General features: G+C 51.2%; 1 protein-coding gene across 5 annotated transcripts in view; it reads left to right on the plus strand.

Annotated features, from left to right (window-relative positions):
- The window catches only part of LOC123622408 (transient receptor potential cation channel subfamily C member 4 associated protein), a 75016-nt gene extending 54631 nt beyond the window's left edge, over window positions 1-20385 (plus strand). For 2 of the 5 annotated variants that reach the window (XM_045528742.1, XM_045528747.1), the window contains 11 exons: window positions 3518-3684; window positions 7225-7356; window positions 9608-9666; window positions 12462-12563; window positions 14007-14090; window positions 15093-15183; window positions 16184-16324; window positions 16909-17017; window positions 18148-18260; window positions 19143-19349; window positions 19523-20385. In XM_045528742.1, coding sequence (XP_045384698.1) covers window positions 3518-3684; window positions 7225-7356; window positions 9608-9666; window positions 12462-12563; window positions 14007-14090; window positions 15093-15183; window positions 16184-16324; window positions 16909-17017; window positions 18148-18260; window positions 19143-19349; window positions 19523-19690 — 1373 coding nt within the window. In that variant the 3' untranslated portion in view covers window positions 19691-20385. The remainder of the gene's footprint in view (window positions 1-3517; window positions 3685-7224; window positions 7357-9607; window positions 9667-12461; window positions 12564-14006; window positions 14091-15092; window positions 15184-16183; window positions 16325-16908; window positions 17018-18147; window positions 18261-19142; window positions 19350-19522) is intronic. The other 3 variants (XM_045528745.1, XM_045528743.1, XM_045528746.1) reach the window with 3 other exon arrangements.
- Window positions 20386-20421: the final 36 nt, after the last annotated feature.

Consider the following 20421-nt stretch of genomic DNA (forward strand, 5'->3'; position numbering starts at 1 on the left):
CATTGAGTTGGGGAAACAATAGTGTTTTCAACATATTGAAAGAAAGAAATTAGGTCTCCTGCCTCACATCATATACAAAAGTTAACTCAAAAGGATCAAAGATTTAAATGTAGGAGCTAAACGTCTTAAACCCTTAGAAGAAAACCTAAGGATCAGTCATGACCTTGGATTTGACAGTGGTTTTATAGACATGACATCTAAAGCACAAGCAGTCAAATTAATAATAGTTAAATTAGACTTCTTCAGAATTAAAACCTTTTGTGCTTCAGAAAACACCAGCAAGAAAGTTAAAAGAGAACCCACAGAATGGGAGAATTTTGGGGGCTGGGAGGAGCAGACATTTTTGCAAACCATGTAACTGATAAGGGACTTGTATCTAGAAAATATAAAGAATGCCTATAGCTTGATAATAAAAAAAAAAAATTTCAAAATATGGGCAAAGGGTCTGAATAGACATTTCTCCAAAGAAGATACAAATCATCAATAAGCACAGGAAAAGATGCTCAACATCATTAGCTATCAGGGAAATGCAAATTAAAACCACAATGAGATATACCACTTCATGCTCAGTAGAATGGTTATCATCAAAAAGGCACATAATAACAAGTGTTGGCAAGGATGTGGAGAAATGAGAACCCTCATTCACTGTTAGTGGGCATGTGAAATGGTGCAGCCACTTTGGAAAATAGTCTGGCAGTTCCTCAAAAGTTACCATATGGCTCAGAAATTCTACTCCTTAGGTATATACCCAAGAGAAGTAAAAATGTATGTTTACACAAAAACTTGTTCATGAATGTTCATTGTAGCATATTCATATTAGCCATAGTATGGAAACAACCCAAATGTCCATCAGGTGATTAATGAATAAACAGAATATGGTATATTGATACAATAGAATATTATTTAGCAATTAAAAAGTGAAATACCAATACAGGCTACAACATGGATAAACCTTGAAAACATCATACTAGGTGAAAGAAATGGCCACAAAAGGCCATGTATTCTATAAGCTCATTTATATGAAGTGTCCTGAATAGGCAGTTCCATAGAGACAGAAAGTAGTTCAGTGGTTTCCTAGGGCTGAGGGGTTTGGTAAGCAGTAGGGGATGACTGGCAACGAGTACAAGGTGTCTTTTTGGGATGATGGCTGCACAACTCTGTAAATATACTACAAATCACTGCCTTTCTGTGATTAAATGGGTGAGTTGCCTGGTGTGTGAATTATTGCTCAAAGCTGTTTTTTAACAAAAGAGTGAGTATGAACCCAGCCCCGGAACGCAGAGTGCAGTGCAGACATACAGAGAGTGGTGACCACACTCATCAGTTATCGTAGAGCTGAAGAGACGTGGAGGGAAGCGCAGGCCTCGTGAGCTATTTTTCACGTCCTCATCCTTAGGAATGACCTTGTTGCTAAGCTCTGGGCATTGCTTTGGATATTTCTTGAAAATATTTATCCCAGAGAGTTTGTCAGGCCTGTGCAAGCCTGGCACCAAAAGTTGGCAGTGACTTGGGGAAGAGTCGAGCTGCCTGTGTCTCCTTCTCCACAGATGCTCATTACTGAGGAGGGCTTGTGTGCCACACCCTGCACCTGCCCCTTCTGTAGACATCCCCTCCTGCTGTCCTCCCTAGAGCCCCGTGAGCTAGGTACTGAGGACACTGAGGTACGGGTGGTCACACAGCACGTGGATGGCAGAGGCGGGATTCTGCAGCATTGTTCTTCAGATTCGCTCCACAAATCAGTTGACTCTTAACTGTTCTGGGAGCTGGGCCAAGGAGTCCCAATGTGGAAATTAAGTAATTATTTTTTTTCTCCCAAGGTGCAGGAAAATATGTGAATAGATAGAATTTTCTTAATTAGATTTTCTCCAGTAAGTTTTTCCTAAGTCTTTACCCACTGCCACTTTAGTTGCCATTAAGAACTTCCAGATTAAAAAGAAGAAAACCAAGTAGCAAGCATGGATTAGCAGAAAAACTTAGTTTTTTCTTCTGTTTAACATACACATTGTTTATATATGCTGGGCATTGTTCTATATATTCCTCTAATCCTCACAACATGGAGACATAGGTACTGTTGTCATTACCACTGCCTTACAGTGATGGAGGGATACCGAAGCACAGAGAAGTCAACTAATTTACCCAAGGCCACTCAGCTAGTGAATGGCATTCCAACCTAACAGTCTGGCTTCAGGGTCTGTGCTCCTAACCACTGTGCCACGCTGCCTTTCCGTCATACTTCATTCAGCAGCTTGTCTTCTTTCAGGGTTGTGATTTTATATTCGTGACATGGCATGGCTGGAAAAAGATAGTTCCAAGTCTGTAGGGTGGAATAAGTTAGGTTCTTACGTCATGATACCCTACAGAAGTCACCATGTCTTCTGGGCAGGCCTTACCTGCGTGTATCTGATCACCACTCCTCTGTACCACATGGTTCTTCTGTTCCTTTGCAAAAGGCCTCTAGGTAAACAGTTCCAGTAGGAGCTTGAGAGGACCTTACAGCTGCTGACTCATCCTTCCACCTCAAAGATGAGGAAGCTTGAGGAGAAGTCACGCTCCTGATTCTGACCAGTCCCCTCTTAAAATAATAGGGACCTAGTAGCGATTGAGGCATCCTGAGTCTCCAGTGCTGGGCTTTCCTTGTGTCCCATTCAGTATTCTCCGTGACCTGTAACCCTGGCCATCCACTGCAGTAGCAGAGAGCAGTCTAAGGCCTAGTGAGGAGGGGACTAGCCCAGGGTCACACAGCCAGCAAGTCTTCATTCCAGAGCCCTCAGTCGTCATCGCTTTGCTCTCCTGCCTTCCCAGGAGCACACTTTACTGTGGCCTGAGTGGCCCACAGGGACTTTTTCATTAACTAGGTGGTAAAGGAGATGGGTTACATACAGCTCAAAGTACGATGCCTGACACACCTCAAGTGTCCCATAAATGTTACTTACCTGCTGCTGTTAGTGATCATGAGACTGGGTAAGACGAAGAGCTGCTAATAGATGCTGCGTTCGTCTGCATCACTAGTGTCAGTCGTGACACCCAGTCTGCTTTGGAAGTTGAACCTTAGAAAACTTTAGGCTCTTCTTTGAAAACTGGAGGAAAATTCTTCAAAAAGGATCCCTCTCAGGCTTTCCACAGTGTCCCCTCATGGAATCTAGGCAGGATAACCAGGTAATCAGAGTCATTTGTGACCTGAAGAGAGTTCACACAGTTTGCTGTCAGACGTCTGTCTGGGCACTCCCTGGAGTCTGGCTGGTGGTAGGAGAAAGGAGTAAGTGGGGAGGGCATGGATTATGTTACTGTGCTGGCTGTGTCAGAACAGTTTTACTTTATGTTGAAGTGGGTTTCTAAGCTTGCCTGGCTCCTGGGGGTTTGGAGGGAGTTTTACAGCTTTCCGAGTCTGTGTCGCAGGCTCAGGGCCCAGCCTAATGGCACTGTTACCTCAAGTCTGTTGACAACAGGTTTGATGGGCAGAAATATGTTTCCTCACAAGCTGTGACTCAGACTTCTCTCCTGGTGGCTGCTGTGTCAGCCTCCATCGTGTTCCCTCCTCCAGGGGCTTCAGAAGAGAGTGGTCTGCCTCACGCTTCAACTAGGACCCAGCTGCCCCAGTCCATGAAGATTATGCACGAGATCATGTACAAACTGGAAGTGCTCTATGTCCTCTGCGTGCTGCTGATGGGGCGTCAGCGAAACCAGGTGGGCCCCTCTCCAATGTCTCGGGACAGGGGGAGCCAGGAGCAGAGCTTCCGGGTGCTCCATTGGGCCTTCTCTTGGAATGGCTCTCGTTCTAGCCCAGCAAAGTGTAGGGGTGGGTTTCCTTTTTCCTATTTCACGTATAAGGAAACCAGGCTGATTCTAGAGCTGAGTCTTTCTACTCTCCCTTGCTGTGAGCAGTGGTTCTAGACAGCGGTGGTGCACGGGGGGAGCAGGCAGCCTGCCGCGGCAATGTGAAGAACAAGGGGCTGATTCCCAGCAAGACTGGCCGTGCGGATGTGCAGGAGGAGTTGCCAGTCTGATGCAGGCTTAGGGTGGCAGGGCAGTGCCCAGAGCTGTGTCCACTTTCAAAAGCTGGGCAAATCCAGATGTGCTGGGGTTCCTTGAGCCGTGAAACAGTTCCAGGAGGGAGGAGCAAGGTCCCCTAACCTGCAGTGGGAGAAAGAAGACAGCACTCCTCAAGACGTGAGAGATGGCCCCTCCTGCTGACTGTGTTACTGTCCTAGGGAGGAAACCAGGCGTGGTGGGAGGAGGGACTTCCAGGGAGGACAGACTGGGAGCTCAGCAGTCCTTCCGAGTCACACTGGACTGTCACAACTCCTCTGGATGACAGAGGGGCAGTTATCTGCATTTTACAAATGAACAGTTTTACAAAAGAGCCAGAAAAGACTCACTGAAAAGATGATATTTGGCACGAAAATGTCCGAAGAAAGTGAGGGAGCCAGACGTGCTGCAATGCGAGGCAGCCCACCAGGTAGAGGGAGCAGTGCCCCTGTGGTGGGAGTGCGCCTGGCGTTGGGACAGAGTAGTGAAGAGGCTGGGCTGCGTGGACTGGAACAGGCAGTGAGGAGAGGAGGGCTGAGGGCTCGCAGGGGCCAGATCCCATCTAGCTGTCAGAGGCCATTTGAAAGACTTTGGTTTTACTCACAGCAAAGTGGGAAGTCATCCCTCTGGCTGCTGTCCGAAAGTCTGGAGAGCAAGGATGGACGTGCGGAGACCATTAGGGGCCCTTGTCATGGAGCTGAGAGATGATAGTAGCTAGGACTGGCATGTGGTGGTGGAAGTGGTGGGAAGCAGTTGCATTCTGGATACATCCTGAAAGTAGAGCAGATGAGATTTGTGGATGGTTTGACTGTAGACATAAGAGAGAGAGAGGAGTTAAGGATGACTCCCAAGGTTTTGGGCCTAAGCACGTAAGGGAGTGGATTTGCCATTTGTTGAGATGCTCAAGACTGGTGGTGAGGAGTAGAGGGGCAGGCTCAGGGCTGGAGGTGTCACTTTGAGAGTCCTCAGCAAATCGTTGGTATTTAAAACCAAGACACTGGGTGAGGTCCCATGCTGACATCCCTTCGTTCAATATGGACCATGTTTGTTATTAAAAAAAAAAAAAAAATAACAGCAGTAGGGACAGCTTCCATGTGTTGAGTTTTTTTAGAGGTACTTTCACAGTCATTCATATTTGGATTTTCAGGTGTTTGGTAAGATACACAGCAGGTGGTGACCCCCTTCCCTGCACCTGATGCTTGAGAAAACCAGGGTACAGAATGGGCCGTGCTCTCGCTGGCCAGGCCTGGGCAGAGCCAGGATTTGGACCCTGCTGCCCTGCCTCCTCTTTCTGTCCCCTCACAACAGTTCCCTGTTCCCTGAGCCTTCCTCTTGCCAAGTTGCTATGAGACATTGTGGTCTTTAGATAATCTGTGGGATTACAGTGCTGCTTCCTTGGAAATGAACCTTAAGTGGCCTTGAATTCCTGCCCCACCGAGAACTGGTGTTTTACTAGCACATTCTCATTTGCACAGTCAGCAGCTACAGAGTTCCTATGGTGTGCCAAGCACTGGCACACACTTCTAGCCCCATACTTCTAGGCTCTAGCAATCCTCCCACCTCAGCCTCCCAAGTAGCTGGGACTACAGGTGCGCACCACCATGCCCAGCTGATTTTTTAATTTTGTAGAGACAGGGTCTCACTATGTTGCCCAGGCAGGTCTTGAACTCCTGGCCTCAAGCAAACCTCCCACCTCGGCCTCCCAAAGTGCTGAGATTACAGGTGTGAGCCACTGTGGTTGGCCCCATAGTGGGCCATCTATACAAGAAACATACTAACATCTTTTCTATTTTAAAAGATATATTAGTAAATTAGTGCCAGCGAAGCCTCTCTCTCCTCTGATTCTCAACATTCTTACATGAAGCAACTAATTTTATCAGTTATTAGTGTATCCTTCTAGAGACATTTTATGCTTATAAAAGCAAATATATTCCTTTTTTATATAATCAGTAATACAGCATGTATACATTTTCTTATTATATCTTAATGATTATTCAATTCACTACATGAAAAGACTTTTTTTTTTTTTACTGATGCCTTGTATCCCTTTGAGTGGATATACTCTAATTTATATAACTAATCCTCAGTGGAAGTGTAGGTTATGTCTATTTTTTTGGTGTTATAAATAATGCTGCTTTGAGTAGTATTGTAAATGTATGCCATTTAGTATTTATATGGGTCTCTCTGAGAATAAATTCCTAAAAGTGGAATTTCTGGTCAAAGGGAATGTGGATTTGTCATTTTTGGAGATACTGTGGAAGTGTCCTCCCTGGAGCACCAGGATGCACCCCTCCAGCCTGTGTGATGTGCTTGGTGCCCAGGTCACTCTCCAACACGGTACTTAGAAAACTTTGCCATCTTTGCCAATCTAAAAAAGTGAAAAATTGGTTGGGATTTGACTTTTTCTTAATATCATAAGTGAAGTTGAGCTATTTTCATATATTTAAGAGCCTTTTCTGTTTTACTTTCTACAGCCTTTGTCTGTTTTTTTTCTGTAGGGTTGATTTTTTTGTTTCAGAGATGTATAGGACGCCCCATAGAGGAAATTAGCTCTTTGCCTATGGCATGAGTTGCCGATATATGTTCTTCATTTATCATATGTCACTTGTGACTTTGTTTATTGTGAGTTTTGCCATGCTCAGTTTTAAAAGGTTTATTTGGCAAAATCAAAAATCTTCTTTTTTAGCTTCTAGGCTTAGTATAATCTTTCAGAAAGGCTTTACCAGCTTAGATCATTTTTTTAAAGTCTTTGCATAGCTTTTTCTAGGAGATCTTAGAGTTTCAGCTTTTAATAATTGCATCTTGCTTCCAGTTGAAATTTATCCCAGTGTAAAGTATGAGGTATATTTTCATTTTAATGATGTAACAGGGAAACAAAGCTTAAGAAACTTGCTTAAGGTTGCAAAGTTTGCACATGGTGGAGCTAGGAGTCTAACCCAGGGCTATCTGAATCTAAAACTCATGTTCCTAAGATAGGACCTACCATACATTATGACTTGTAGGATTTTTGTGAGCATTAATGAGCAAAGTTAAAAAGTGTATTTGTGTGGAGTAGTGGGGCGTAGGGTGTGTATGGATGTTTTCTTTAAGCCTCAACACTCCGTGTCAACTGTTGCTTTCTTCGTCCCTGAGCATGAGGCTTTGCTAGATCTTCCAGGCACTTTCGTCTCAATGCCTTTCCCTTCCTTCCCCATCCAGGTTCACAGAATGATCGCAGAGTTCAAGCTGATCCCGGGACTCAATAATTTGTTTGACAAGCTGATTTGGAGGAAGCACTCAGCGTCTGCCCTTGTTCTGCACGGTCACAACCAGAATTGTGACTGTAGCCCGGTAAGCAGGGGAACCTGGGGACAGATGGGGCTTGACTTGCTAGGAGTAGTTGTTTCAAGACCTGCTGCTGACGCTTTGACCTCTTGTTCTTTGAGAGTAGAGCAGAAACTAAAAGTCATATTTTATAATCCCTAATTGGAAGCTACTTTGGGGGAGGGTCTGAGCCAACCCTATGCTAAACTCCCTATGCAAAAATCCCGTTTAGGATTACCCCATCTCTACAAAAGAAAATTTAAAAATCAGCCTGGTGTGGTGGTGTGCACCTGTAGTCCCAGCTACTTGGGAGGCTGAGGTGGGAGGATTGCTAGAGCCCATGAGTTTGAGGCTATGTAGTTTGAGCTATGGTCATACCACTGTACTTTAGCCTGGGTGTCAGAGCAAGACCATGTCTCTTAAAAAAAAAAAAAAGTCATACACCCCTTGTACACCTCTGGGAATGAGGATCTTGCTTTCCTATAGGCAGGGCCACCATTAGCTAGCAGCAAGTTTTTTTCCTTATTTGTTGTTCTATCCCTTTATAATTTACATCCACTAATGCTAGATTTGCCTCCTAGAACCACACACTACAGAGGGTCTGCATCAAAAAAGTGCTTTGGGATGCTTCAGTTTTTTGAGGCCAAGGACTCGCCTCTACCTTGTGTCTTTCACAGTGCCCTAGAGAGAGCTCTGAACTGGGCGTCAGAAGGCCTCATGCCACTCAGCCTGTTGGGAGAGCTTGAATAAGTCACTGAATCTCTGAGCTTTTCTTTTCTTGCAAAAGGAGGAAAATATTCCTGTGCCCTCCAGCCTCCCCGGCCTGTCAGAGGCCCGTCCACCAGCGTGAGCGGGAAAGCACCAGGGCTCCTGGCCTCTGCGCTGCCCTCTGGGCACTTTGCTCAGTGCCCTGCCTTCCTCTTTCCATCTTCCCTTTGACCTTATCAGATTTGCCTTTCAGTACAACCATCTGAGTTTTTGTTTTTGTTTTTTGTTTGTTTGTTTCTTGTATAGACGGCATCTTGCAATGTTGCCCAGGCTGGTCTCAAACTCCTGGCCTCGAGAGATCCTCCCACCTCAGCCTCCCAAAGTGCTGGGATCACAGGTGTGAACCATCACGCCTGGCCTCTTCTTCTTGTTGTTTTTTTGTTTTAAGAGATGAGGTCTCACTCTGTTGCCCAGGCTGGAGTGCAGTGGCACCATCATAGCTTAAGGCAGCCTTGAGCTCTTGGGCTTAAGCAATCCTCCTGCCTTAGCCTCCCGAGTAGCTGAGATTACAAACATAGGGCACCGTACCCAGCTCCATTTTAAGTTTTTAATTTCAAGTGAATACATTTTACATTTCTAGACATTCTGTCTGGCTCTGCTGAAAAACTCCTTAGTCTTTGTTCCTTAAGTTGATGTCGTCTTTCTGTTGTGTGTTATTTCTTTAACCATTTGTAACATACTTTCTTATGGTCTCTTTCATTTGCTCATGGGTACTAATGCTTGTGTTTGGGACTTCAGACACTCTGTTGCCTCGTGTTTTGTGATGTTTATGGAGAGGCCACCTTCAGGGGGGCTTGTTTTCTTTTTTGGACACCTGTGTAGCCTTAGCCCTGGAAGCACTTCTACAGGGCACTTTTGCTTTTGTCTGGCAGGTACTTCAAGGGTACAGATGTCCCAGGGCCAGTTTCCATGTTCAACGTCTTGGCCCTGCTGCTCTGGCAGTGTGAGCCCAGGGTTTCTGCTGCTCCTGGGAGCCTCCCCTCCAGCTGCCAGCAGTGCCCTGGGAAAGCCAGGCTTCTTGAAGCCAGCTCCCTGGGCCAGTAGGTTGGGTCTTTCAAACCCTTCTTTCACCAGGCACATGCAGGCCCAGGGCTCCGTGGGGTTCTGCAGGACATTACAACCCAAGCCCTGGTGTGACCAAGTCTCGTTTCCACTGCTCCACACACCCACAGCTCCGAGCGTCAGCTGCCAGGCTCACTGCTCCCTACTCAGTCCTTTCTTCGTTTCTCATTCCTGCATACTTCCCTTTCTTTCTTACAAACTTACACATTTGAAAGAATTTTGATTATTTTTTATCCAGTATGCTTGGGTATTTTTAGCAGGAAGGGTCCACATTAGCTTAATCTGTTGTTGGCCAGAATGTGGAAGTCAACAGATGGATTTCTGACCAAAGAAAAGTCCTCACTGTGCATGAGCTCAGAGAAGCAGGCTGTCTCCAGGCTGTCTGCCTTGTTTCATATGGGAACATTGATTCTGTGATTTTAACATGGAGGATACACATGTGTTTTAGGACATCACCTTGAAGATACAGTTTTTGAGGCTTCTCCAGAGCTTCAGCGACCACCACGAGTAAGTACAAGCACGTCCCTGCGTGGAGAGTTGTTGGGCTGTCACCCAGAGTCCTCTCTTTCCTTGCCTGGTCACTGACCTCAGCTCAAGAGGAAGACGTGGAGCTGCTGAAAGCCCACTGTCCCCTCAGTGTTAGCAGGTGTGACTGCACTTCGTGACACTGCAATAGGAGCTGCCGATTGTCTGGCCCTTCCTTTGTGCCCGGCACCGTGCCAAGCTTTTCCTAGCCTCCCGGCCGCCGTGGAAAACCGGCACAGAGTGATTGGCCCCGATCACCCCTGGAATCGCCACATCTCTCGCTGTCCTCTGAAGCAGGAGTGGAGGCTCGGCTGTTCCCAGGGGCCGGCAGGAACCTCAGGCAAGGCCGGCTGCGTACTTACCGCACAGGCGGGGATTCTTCACCTCCACAGGGAGACGCGCTCTCCCTGTTTTGTTTTGTTTTGTTTTTGAAATCCACTCTGCCCTCTCATTTTTTATTTCTCAGCCTTTAGTGAGGAGTGTACAGGAAAGTGTACATTGTCTGCTATGAGGAAAGCTGTGCAGGGGACGGGTGACCAGCTGACACTTGGCGTTGGCACTGGGGGAACGAATTGCTAGGGAAGGGACCGTAGTGAGCCGGAACAGCAGGCCCAGGCCGCCGCCGCTCAGCCCCACTGAGCTGTGGGTGTACAGGAAACTGGGCCCACTGTTACGTAGCTTCTGATTTTTTTCTCCCAGGGAAAACCAGAAATGAAGATTTATGTGAAAGGTCCCGATTTTTAAATGTCAGTTTAAATTCTCTTAAAACATCGCATGAGCTAACAGGACGCACCTGCGGACAAGTGTGGCCCCAGGGGCCTCTGCTTTCCAACTTACCTCTATCATGCGTGACCACCCTCTGTGAGAGGTTCCCTGACAAAAAGCAGTGGAAAGGCTCCCAGAAGTACGTGAACTTCCCGGAAAATAGCACCAATAGGTCATGAAAGAACACTTTTTCCAGAGGAGGTGGGTCCCCAACTTTCATCAGACTGTTAAATCTGAGCATTTCTGTGGGCCAGGCCCTGGGGAGACAGTGATGATGAAAATCACCATGGCCCTCGCTCTCAGGAAGGGCACAGCATGGCGTGGGGACAGCCATGCATCAGAGGATTCCACCACTGAGCGTATGGTGACAAATGGAGGTGGCACTGAGGAGGAAAGGAGCAGAGTCTGTTAGAGGACATCAGCGTGAGGTGTGAGAAGGCATTTGACAGGGTGTCCACAACTGGCCAGGGGTGCTCAGGAACTCTGCCCTGCAGGAGTGACTTGTCAGCTGAGGCCTGAAGGGTCGGTTCATAGGAGTAAGTTGGGTGGACAGGCAGCGTGAGAGGGCGAGTGTTCTGGCCAGAAGCCCTGGCACGTGCAGAAGGCGCTGGAGGAGGGAAAGCCAGTATGGCCAGATGACGGAGTGAGGTGGGCTCAGCTCAGGGCAAGGCTGCACAGGGCATGCGTTCACAGCCTGGAATGTCCGTATAGACGGTCCCTGACTTAGGATGGTTTGACTTAACGATTTTTCAACCTGACAGTGGTGCAGAAGTAGGATTTTGAATGGTGATGTGTACCTGGGCTGTGACATGCAGTGTGACACCCTCGCAGTGCTGGCGACGAGCTGCAGCGCCTAGTCGGCCGCGCAGTTGTCGTTACGAGGGCGGACGGCCGTGGTGTGCTGTTTGCCAGATGATTGTGCCCGACTGTAGGCTAATGGGTTTCAGGCACGTTCAAGGTAGGCTAGGCTAAGTCAAATGTTCGTTAGGTTAGGTGTATTAAACACGTTTTCAATTTAAACTATATTTTCAACTTAACAGGTTTATCAGGACATGAGGTCCTCGTAAGTCAAGTAGCATCTATGGGCCGGTCATGGTGGCTCACGCCTGTAATCCTAGCACTCCGGGAGGCCGAGGCAGAGGCAGAAGGACTCCTTGAGCTCAGGAGTTTGAGACCAGCCTGAGCAAGAGCAAGATCCCGTCTCTACTAAAAAAAAAAAAAAAAAAAAAGGAAAAAATTAGCCAGGTGTGGTGGTGTGCGCCTATAGTTCCAGCTACTTGGTAGGCTTAGGCAGGATTGCTTGAGCCCAGGAATTTGAGGTTACAGTGAGCTATGATGATGCCATCTCACTCTACCCTGGGGTAACAGAGCAACTCTGTCTCAACTAAAAAAAAAGGCATCTGTGTTCTAAAAGCAGTGGGAAGCTGTGGGGTCGTTTCCAGCTGGAGTGGCAGGATCAGAGTCCTGTTTGTGAAGATCGTTCTGGGTGCTGTGTGAGGACTCAGTTCCTGTGGGAGACCATTTAGGGAGCTGGTGACCTGGGAGCACAGGACCCAGCAACGGCAAACCGGGATGGCAAGTGGGGGAGGGAGTGTCACAGCTGACCAGGCGTCTGCTTTTGTGACTGTGGCAGCTGGTGGCACTGCAGCAACAGGGCCAGGCTTGGGTAGAACAACGAGTATGATTGGACATGTTGAGGGCAGGTGCCTTGGAGACAGCAGACAGAAATGTTCAGGTGGCCAAAGGAAAGCCCGGAGATGCCCAGGGCAGGCGCCTCGTTAGTGAATGTGGCAGGCAGGGACATGGGGCTTGGGGAAGAGAGAGATTTCGTAGCCTGGAAGTTTCCTCCTGCAGATGATGGCTCGGGTGAGAGGTACAGGGGAAGGTGCCTGATGGATTCTCAGATTCTTTCTCTCCGCAGGAGATGGGCAAGAGACTCCCTGTGTTAGCCCAGTACTGACCTGGCAGCCCCACTTCCTATCCTTTTATCTCCTGCAATCCATTTTTTTCAGGAACAAGTACCTGCTCCTCAACAACCAGGAGCTGAACGAACTCAGTGCCATCTCTCTCAAGGCCAACATCCCCGAGGTGGAAGCCGTCCTCAACACCGACAGGTGAGTATGGTGGGGTGCAGCTTTGGCCCCCCTGGTGCCTGGGGCTCCCAGATGGGTGCACACAGGTGTGTGTGCTTGTCCTTTCTCTCCCTTTTTTTTTTTTTTTTTTTTTGAGACAGAGTCTCACTCTGTTGCCCATGCTAGAGTACCGTGGCATCAGCCTAGCTCACAGCAACCTCAAACTCCTGGGCTTAAGCGATCCTCCTGCTTCAGTCTCCCTAGTAGCTGGGACTACAAGCATGCGCCACCATGGCCGGCTAATTATTTCTACATATATTTTTAGTTGTCTGGCTAATTTCTTTCTATTTTTTTAGTAGAGACGGGGTCTCGCTCTTGCTCAGACTGATCTTAAACGATCTGCCCACCTCAGCCTCCCTGAGTGCTAGGATTACAGGCGTGAGCCCCTGTGCCCTGCCTGCTTGTCCTTTGTCACTCACATGTAGCTATAATGTCCCGAAGGCTCCTGTGTGCCAGGCACTGTGCTCATGTCACTTGCATTTTCTTGGAGTGTCATAGCAGCCCTGGGAGGGAAGTGCCATCATCACCTCTACTTTACAGAAGAGGGAGCAGAGACTCAGGTCACCTGCCAAAGGTCGTCTGTGCTCTGGCCCCCTCCTCCTGTCACCTGCACACAGCACTTTGGCTGATGTGCTCCTTTCTTGCCTGGTGGCAGCCGTAGCCAAGCAAGGCAGGCGTGTAAGCCCCTCACCCTGTGCCAGGAGTTAAGTACAGCTACCTGGGCTATGTTTGCTCGTCTTCCGGAGCAGGACAATGAGGTGACAGGCTCACAGGAGCCAGAATAGGGTGGAATTTATACAGCAACAGGAGCCGTACTTTCCCAGCCTTTTTTATTTTAAGGCAGCAGAACTCTTCCTTCAAACGAAATTATACACAGTCCTGCCTCGATGTCTATAGAGGACAAAAGTAGAGCTGCTCTGCTTGAGCAGGGGGTTTAAGGGCCCAGAGCCTGTCTGCCTGGCCGTCTCCTTCCCCCCTGGTGCAGTCTGAGTCATTTCCTCATCTGCTGCCTTTGCTTCACGGACCGGGAAGCGGAGGCCTGGAGGCTCGGGGACTTGCCCAAGGCCCAGCTGGAACTGAACCTCAGGCACGGAGTACCCTGGGCCCCACCCTGTTGGCACAGACTGTGCCCCCTCTGGCAGACTGTCATGACGCGTTTCAAACCCACTTTTCACATAAATAACCTCCCCCAGCAGTCCTGAGCCCTGTCTGACCGTGGGTGTGTTTCTGGCAGAGAGGCAGCGGGAGTGCGCTGGACTGTTCAGTTCTGTGACTGCAGGGTGTGCTGGACCCAGGTGGAGCAGGAAGGCATCCTGGAGGCTTGCAAATGTCCCCATGTTTTCTCACCCACCTAAGCCAGCTGAGTGACTCAGCCCCAAGGCTCCTGTCGGCCTCTCAGATCTGTCCCTGTCTTTTTTGTTTCAGGAGTTTGGTGTGTGATGGGAAGAGAGGCTTACTAACCCGGCTGCTGCAGGTCATGAAGAAGGAGCCAGCCGAGTCATCTTTCAGGTGGGTCTGGGGACAGGTACCTGCCACTTCTGAGGAGCTAGGTGTTTCTCGAGTGGTTAGAAATACCTGCTTTAGTCACCAGTGTCCACCCCTGAGGTGCGCTTACTGCTGGGGAGAAGGGGTTTGACCGCCGCCTTTCCCTTGTGTTGACTCGGCAGGTACGTGTGAGCTGCCACGGGGTCTCCGGGACCCGGATTCGCCAGCACCTGCTCTGTGCTGGCGCCGGGCAGGTGGAGAACTGGGACACGGGACCTGCCACGTGGAATTCCCTGGGGTTGTGGGAAACACGCATGGAAAGAAACCTGTTTCAGTGCCTTATGGCGAGGAATGGAGCCCCAGGAGCTGTGGGAGCAAAGGAAAGCCCTTCCCCTGTTGGGGGCTGGCGGGGTAGGCGTGGGCGGGGAGGCCTTCTCAGAGTTCCTCAGACTCACCTGGGATAAGTCTCGAAGGCTGCAGGCAGGAGGAAACCTGCCAGGGCCAGGTGGGAGCTGTCAGGAGGCTCTGTGCCCACGTGAGCCCTTGTTACTTCCGCCCTCTGGGCCACTCTGTCAACAGCAGCCCCCTCTTCTCTAGGCCATCCCATCACATGTGAACTCCGTGGCCTGTGCACACATATGTCAGCTTTTTTCACAAGTCCCCAGCCCCTCAATTCCCTGAGGAATTCTGAAAGGGCACAGCCTAGAGTGTTTTCACATGGGACTCTCCGGAGCCAGCCCTTTGACCCTAGATGCCACCTCCTCTGCCACATACCCCCTTCTAGACAGAGCCACACAGGTGTCAGTTCCCCATTGAGCTGTCAGCTCCATGAGGGTGGGGATTCTCTTGCTCACTGCTGCGTCCCCAAGGCCTAGGATGAGGCCCCATGCTTGGCATCCGTACAGGAAATGTCTGTGGAATAAATGAAAAGGCAGCAAACATCTCCCAACCACTTGGGGAATTGAACATGGGCCGGAAGAGGGCAGCCTTAGCCACCTGGGCCAGGGGTCAACATTTGGGTTGTAGGTTTTGGCAAGCCCGGGCTGTGGAGAGTTTCCTGCGAGGGACCACCTCCTACGCAGACCAGATGTTCCTGCTGAAGCGAGGCCTTCTGGAGGTACGGCCTGGAGGAGCCGGGGTGTTGGGTGTCCATCTCCCCGCAGCCCCGTGTGCTGCTGTCCTGCCCTGAGCCCTGAACAGTCCTCAGGAGCAGACCACGTCTGGAGATGTTTCAGTGCCGCTGCAGATTGCCCTCGTGTTGGCCCTGCAGTTTCCAGCTGTGGGTTCCCCGTGGTGCTTAAGGGGTGACTGAGGGGCTTAGGGAGTGGCCGTGCAGGACGGAAGAGTCTAGAGTTACACAGCAAGGCCTTTTGACCCTGAGGATATTCTGATACTGACTAAAAGTTAATTTTCCTTTATTGAATAATGGCCTTCAGAAATAGCAAAATTTACAAAAGTGGGGAGCAAAATGGCCAAAGTATTCATTGATTTTTTTTTTTAAATTTGATATGGATAAGAAATTAACCCATGAATCATTGTAAAATTTATATGGGAAAGAATTGATCCAAATCAATGTAACTTCAAGAAAATGAAAAATATTGGAAACAGTTTAACTGTCATAGAAAAGTTTTTCAAGGAATTAAATTGGCTTTATATTCTTGATAAAAATTGACTTTGGTGTAAACTTTAACAAGTTTATTCATAAACACAAAGGCAAACCCATAGGGTCAGAATGTGTCCTTTGCCCTTAAACTCTGTCCTTCCTGTCCTCACATGGCTTCAGTGCATGGGCAGTGGCCGCTGTTAGGCCTGGAGAGCCTCGGGCATCTCGGTGACCACAGAGCAGCTCAGAGGCTTCAGCTCTGAGCCCTGGGCAATCAAGCGAGGTTGTGCTGTGCACCCAGCCCGCTTCCCTTCCTGGTGGGGTTAGTTGGGCCTGGCCCTGTCCTTAGAGCCACCCGTATCCTCAGATAAGAATCTAGAGAGGGTTGCAGGTTCCACCGACCTGGATGCTTGCTCAGGTCAAATGTGTGGTCCAACTCCGTGCCAGGCCCTGGTGGGAGGCAGGCAGGGAGCAGCCACATTCACACCTCACCCCGTCCCCTCCTCACCCCCAGCACATCCTGTACTGCATTGTGGACAGCGAGTGCAAGTCAAGGGATGTGCTTCAGAGTTACTTCGACCTCCTAGGGGAGCTGATGAAGTTCAATGTCGATGCATTCAAGAGATTCAATAAATATATCAACACTGATGCAAAGGTAAAGTTAACCCTGGGCTCCATGGAGTGTGCTGGATTGTCTAAAAGTTATCGTGGAGCCCCAGTCTGCCAGTCTTGTGCAGGTTTTACACTGGAGAATACTGGGGAGTCACTGGGCAGTCAGCAGGCTTTCATTAGGACCTACTGTGTGCTGGGCACTGTGCTAGACCCTAGGAATACAGGGATGAAAACCTGCACTGCTTGTGAGCCGGGAGTGAGGCTGTGTGGTGGGTGCCGTGGCGGGAGCCCCTGGAGGCCGGGACTGAGCCTGGCATATTGGGCTCCCAGGGGTGTGCACGACAGAAACGTAACTCACACTAGTTGAAATAAAAATTAGAGGAGTCCAGCACCCTTCCGAGTAAAACCACTGGACAGAGTGTGAGAAGGTCTGGGCTGAGCTCCTGGTGGTTTTGCTGGGCGGTGAGAGCAGTTCGCTCAGCCTGTCTGAGCCTTCGTCTTCTATTGCGAAGCGGCAGGGCTGGGGGGTGGGGGGCCTCAGTGCCCCTTAGAGTGACTGCCTGCCCTGGGCCACAGCTGTCCCAGGCCTGCAGCCCGCGGCCCCCGTGAGCTCACTCTCTGCTGCAGTTCCAGGTGTTCCTGAAGCAGATTAACAGCTCCCTGGTGGACTCCAACATGCTGGTGCGCTGTGTCACTCTGTCACTAGACCGATTTGAAAACCAGGTGGACATGAAAGGTAAGGAAGGAGAAGGCTGCCAAGGTGAGTCAGTGCAGTGTGACAGCGCTGGCGTCGGAACCCGGCCCCCAGCAAGGAGATGAGAAAGACTGAGGAGCCACACCGGCCGGCCACGTGGCTGGCTCCAGGGTGGCGGCTCTGCAGGTGGTTTGACTCCTCTCTGCTGTTCATGCTTCCTTTAGTGAGAATGTACATTTTAATAAAGTAAAAACACTGTTGTTGCCAGCAAAAGGCAAAAAACAAACCAGAAAAGCGCCTTCGTCTTCTGGGCTGGGATTGCTGGGCCAGCTCAGCCCTGTTCTCTGCTGTCTCCTGTGCGGTGTGGCGCGGGGGGGCACTGTGGCGCGGGGGGCGTCTGAGCTCCCTGGAGTGCTCGCGCCCGTCCGTGTCTGTGTGCACACGTGTGCTCTTGGCCATGGGAGAGGGTCTGTGGCATCCAGCAGATTCTCACAAGGGTTTGTGACCCCCCCCCCATTAAGTTAGACACTTGCCCTTTGTCACAGTGTCATTGACAGTAAGCAGTATCATGGTCATTTAGTAATTTAGCCATTTGCCTCCTTTGTCTGCCCCAGAGGGTCTGTTTCAGGGGAACAGCCACGCAGATTGGGGACCTGCAGCTGTGGCCCCACCTCCCAGTAGTGTGGAGAGCGGGTTGCCTGGACACTAGCGGAAGGAGCAGAGCGTGTGGCACTGTGACCCCAACAGTGGCCTGACTGGCCTGAGAGCTGGTGTGGGGAAGCAGTCTCATTAAGGGCTCTGGGAGATGATTTGAACTCTTTCATTGTTTTTCTTAATTTATCGTCATCCGTCTTCCTGTCAAGGAAACTGTGGAGTGTGACACAGCCGGGGTCCCGAGCCGGGCGGGGAGGGCTGGGGGGGGACTTGCCCCCGAGCACGGCTCTGGGCGGGAGCTGCCAGCAGCTCTGCGGAGAACACGGGCCTGGCCTGATGGCAGAACAGCTGGAGATGACCCGTCCCTGCTGCAGCCAGCTGCTGTTGTAGTTGCTTGGACAGTGAGGGGCCCCCAGCTTCCGACTGTTGGGGGGCAGGGGGGAGTTGCTCAACCAGAGGTGGGGGCGGCCCGGCCACTGGGCCTGAGCCTGTGGTGCTCACCTCCCCTCCCTCCGCAGTCGCCGAGGTCCTGTCCGAGTGCCGCCTGCTCGCCTACATATCCCAGGTGCCAACGCAGATGTCCTTCCTCTTCCGCCTCATCAACATCATCCACGTGCAGACGCTGACCCAGGTGAGCAGCCTTGGCAGATGGGTGACAGGGAAGGCAGATTGGAAACTGTGTTCCTCGTCCGGGAGCCCAGCAGGCTTGTGTCTCCCACCCTCACTGTAGAAGTGCCCCCCCCCCCCGCCCCGACCCAGCTCTTCTGAGGACTTTGCTATGGGGAGTCACATGGGGCCTAGGGAGGGGTGGCAGGTCTCCTCAGGTCACAGACTCCGGCAGGGCCCAGTCAAGAGTGCACTGCGTTCTGCTGGCTCCAAGTCCAGTGTCCCATGACCCTCGCCCCTCCCGTGCCAGGCTCTGGAACTGGGCCTGAGACTGCCTGCCAGCCCCTCACGAGGTAGCTGTGCAGCCTTTCCTTCTCCAGGCTTCAAACCCCTTTTCTAAAATCGGAGTGATGCTGGTGCCTCGCTCCGGCGGTTCTTTTGTGCCGTCAGCTAGCAAATGCTTGCTGAGGCAAGGGCCTGGGCAGGACGTGTACGGTAACGTGCAGACCGACACTCTGCCCTCCCGAAGCTCACGGTCTCGTGCTGAATGAAAGTTCTGAAGTGAGATAACTGCCCCCCCCCATGAACCCCGCCCTGCCTGGGCATCGAACCTCCTGCATGAAGTGGTGCCTCAGCCACGATCCGGATGAGGACAGATACTGTTGCCATCGAGGGCGGGGGCGGGTGGGAGTGGGGAGCAGGCAGGGGCTCAGGCAGGACGCTGGTGACGTCGGCTGCTGCTCCCTCCCCCCAGTCCTGTCTCAGGCCTGTGCAGGCGCAGCTCAGCGGGTGGCCCGTGGACTCCCAGGACCCTGCAGGGCCCAGGCCCGGGCACCTCTCCTCCTGCCCGGTGGCTGCCCAGGTTCACCAGCGGGTACCTAACCCCAGCTGGTCCACGGCCTTGCAGGAGAACGTCAGCTGCCTCAACACGAGCCTGGTGATCCTGATGCTGGCCCGGCGGAAAGAGCGGCTGCCTCTGTACCTGCGGCTGCTGCAGCGGATGGAGCACAGCAAGAAGTACCCCGGCTTCCTACTCAACAACTTCCACAACCTGCTGCGCTTTTGGCAGCAGCATTACCTGCACAAGGACAAGGACAGCACCTGCCTGGAGAACGTGAGTGCCCCACCCCGAGTGAGTGGTGGGTGGGCAGTGGGCGCGCAGACCCAGGGCCCTTCAGAGGGGCATCCAGGGTGCGTGGTCCCTGCCTGGGCCGTGCTGCAGGTGGCTCTTTTTCCCCTTACCAAGGCCCTCCCCGCGGGGTGCCGGGCTCGACCTGGGTCTTCCAGGCACCCCCCAGCCCCTCCCTCTTTGCCCAGAGCTCCTGCATCAGCTTCTCATACTGGAAGGAGACGGTGTCCATCCTGTTGAACCCAGACCGCCAGTCACCCTCTGCCCTTGTTAGCTACATCGAGGAGCCCTACATGGACATAGACAGGGACTTCACCGAGGAGTGACCTTGGGCCAGGCCTCGGGAGGCTGCTGGGCCGGTGTGGGTGAGCGTGGGGATGATGCCACACGCCCTGCCCTGTTCCATCCCTCCCCTGCCCCCCCTGCCTGCCCCAGGTCTTCAGGTACAGGCTTGGTGGGAGAGAGTGTCCTGGAAGCCCTTGGCCACTGGGCCTGAGGGCCCCAGGCCATGTGGAAGCCTCAGTTCCCTCACAGTCCCCATGATAAGGACAGGAGCACCATGCCCACCCTTCCTTCAGAATCCTGGGGCCCTGGCCCACCCGGAGATAAGAGGACTTTTAAAATTAGCTCTGTCTGAGCTCCTGCCCAGTCTCTCGGCTGTCAGTCCCAGGATGGGGAGGAAGATATCGGTACCCCCTAAATCTGTGAGCCAAGCCCTCCCCTGTCCCTGGCCTTTAGACCCAGGCGAAAGCTTCTGAGCCCTGGGCAGGGGTGGGGGGTACCAGAGAATGCTGCCTTCCCCCAAGCCTGCCCCTCCCCACGCCCCCTCATTTTCCTTTAGCTCCTCCGGTTTTGTTTGCTCACGGGGCACAGGGCAGCTGTGCCGGCCCCGCCCCACCCCTGAGCCCAGATACAGGAGCCTGGCTGGTAGCTGACCCTTGGCCCCTCCTTGTGTTGCCAATTTATTAACAGCAAATAAACCAGTTAAATGGAGACTATTAAAGAACTTTATTTTAAATCACTGATGTGGCCCTGACTTTTGTCCCTGAATCTGGGG

The sequence above is a fragment of the Lemur catta genome, chromosome 17 (assembly GCF_020740605.2).
Source record: "Lemur catta isolate mLemCat1 chromosome 17, mLemCat1.pri, whole genome shotgun sequence".
NCBI lineage: Eukaryota > Metazoa > Chordata > Mammalia > Primates > Lemuridae > Lemur > Lemur catta.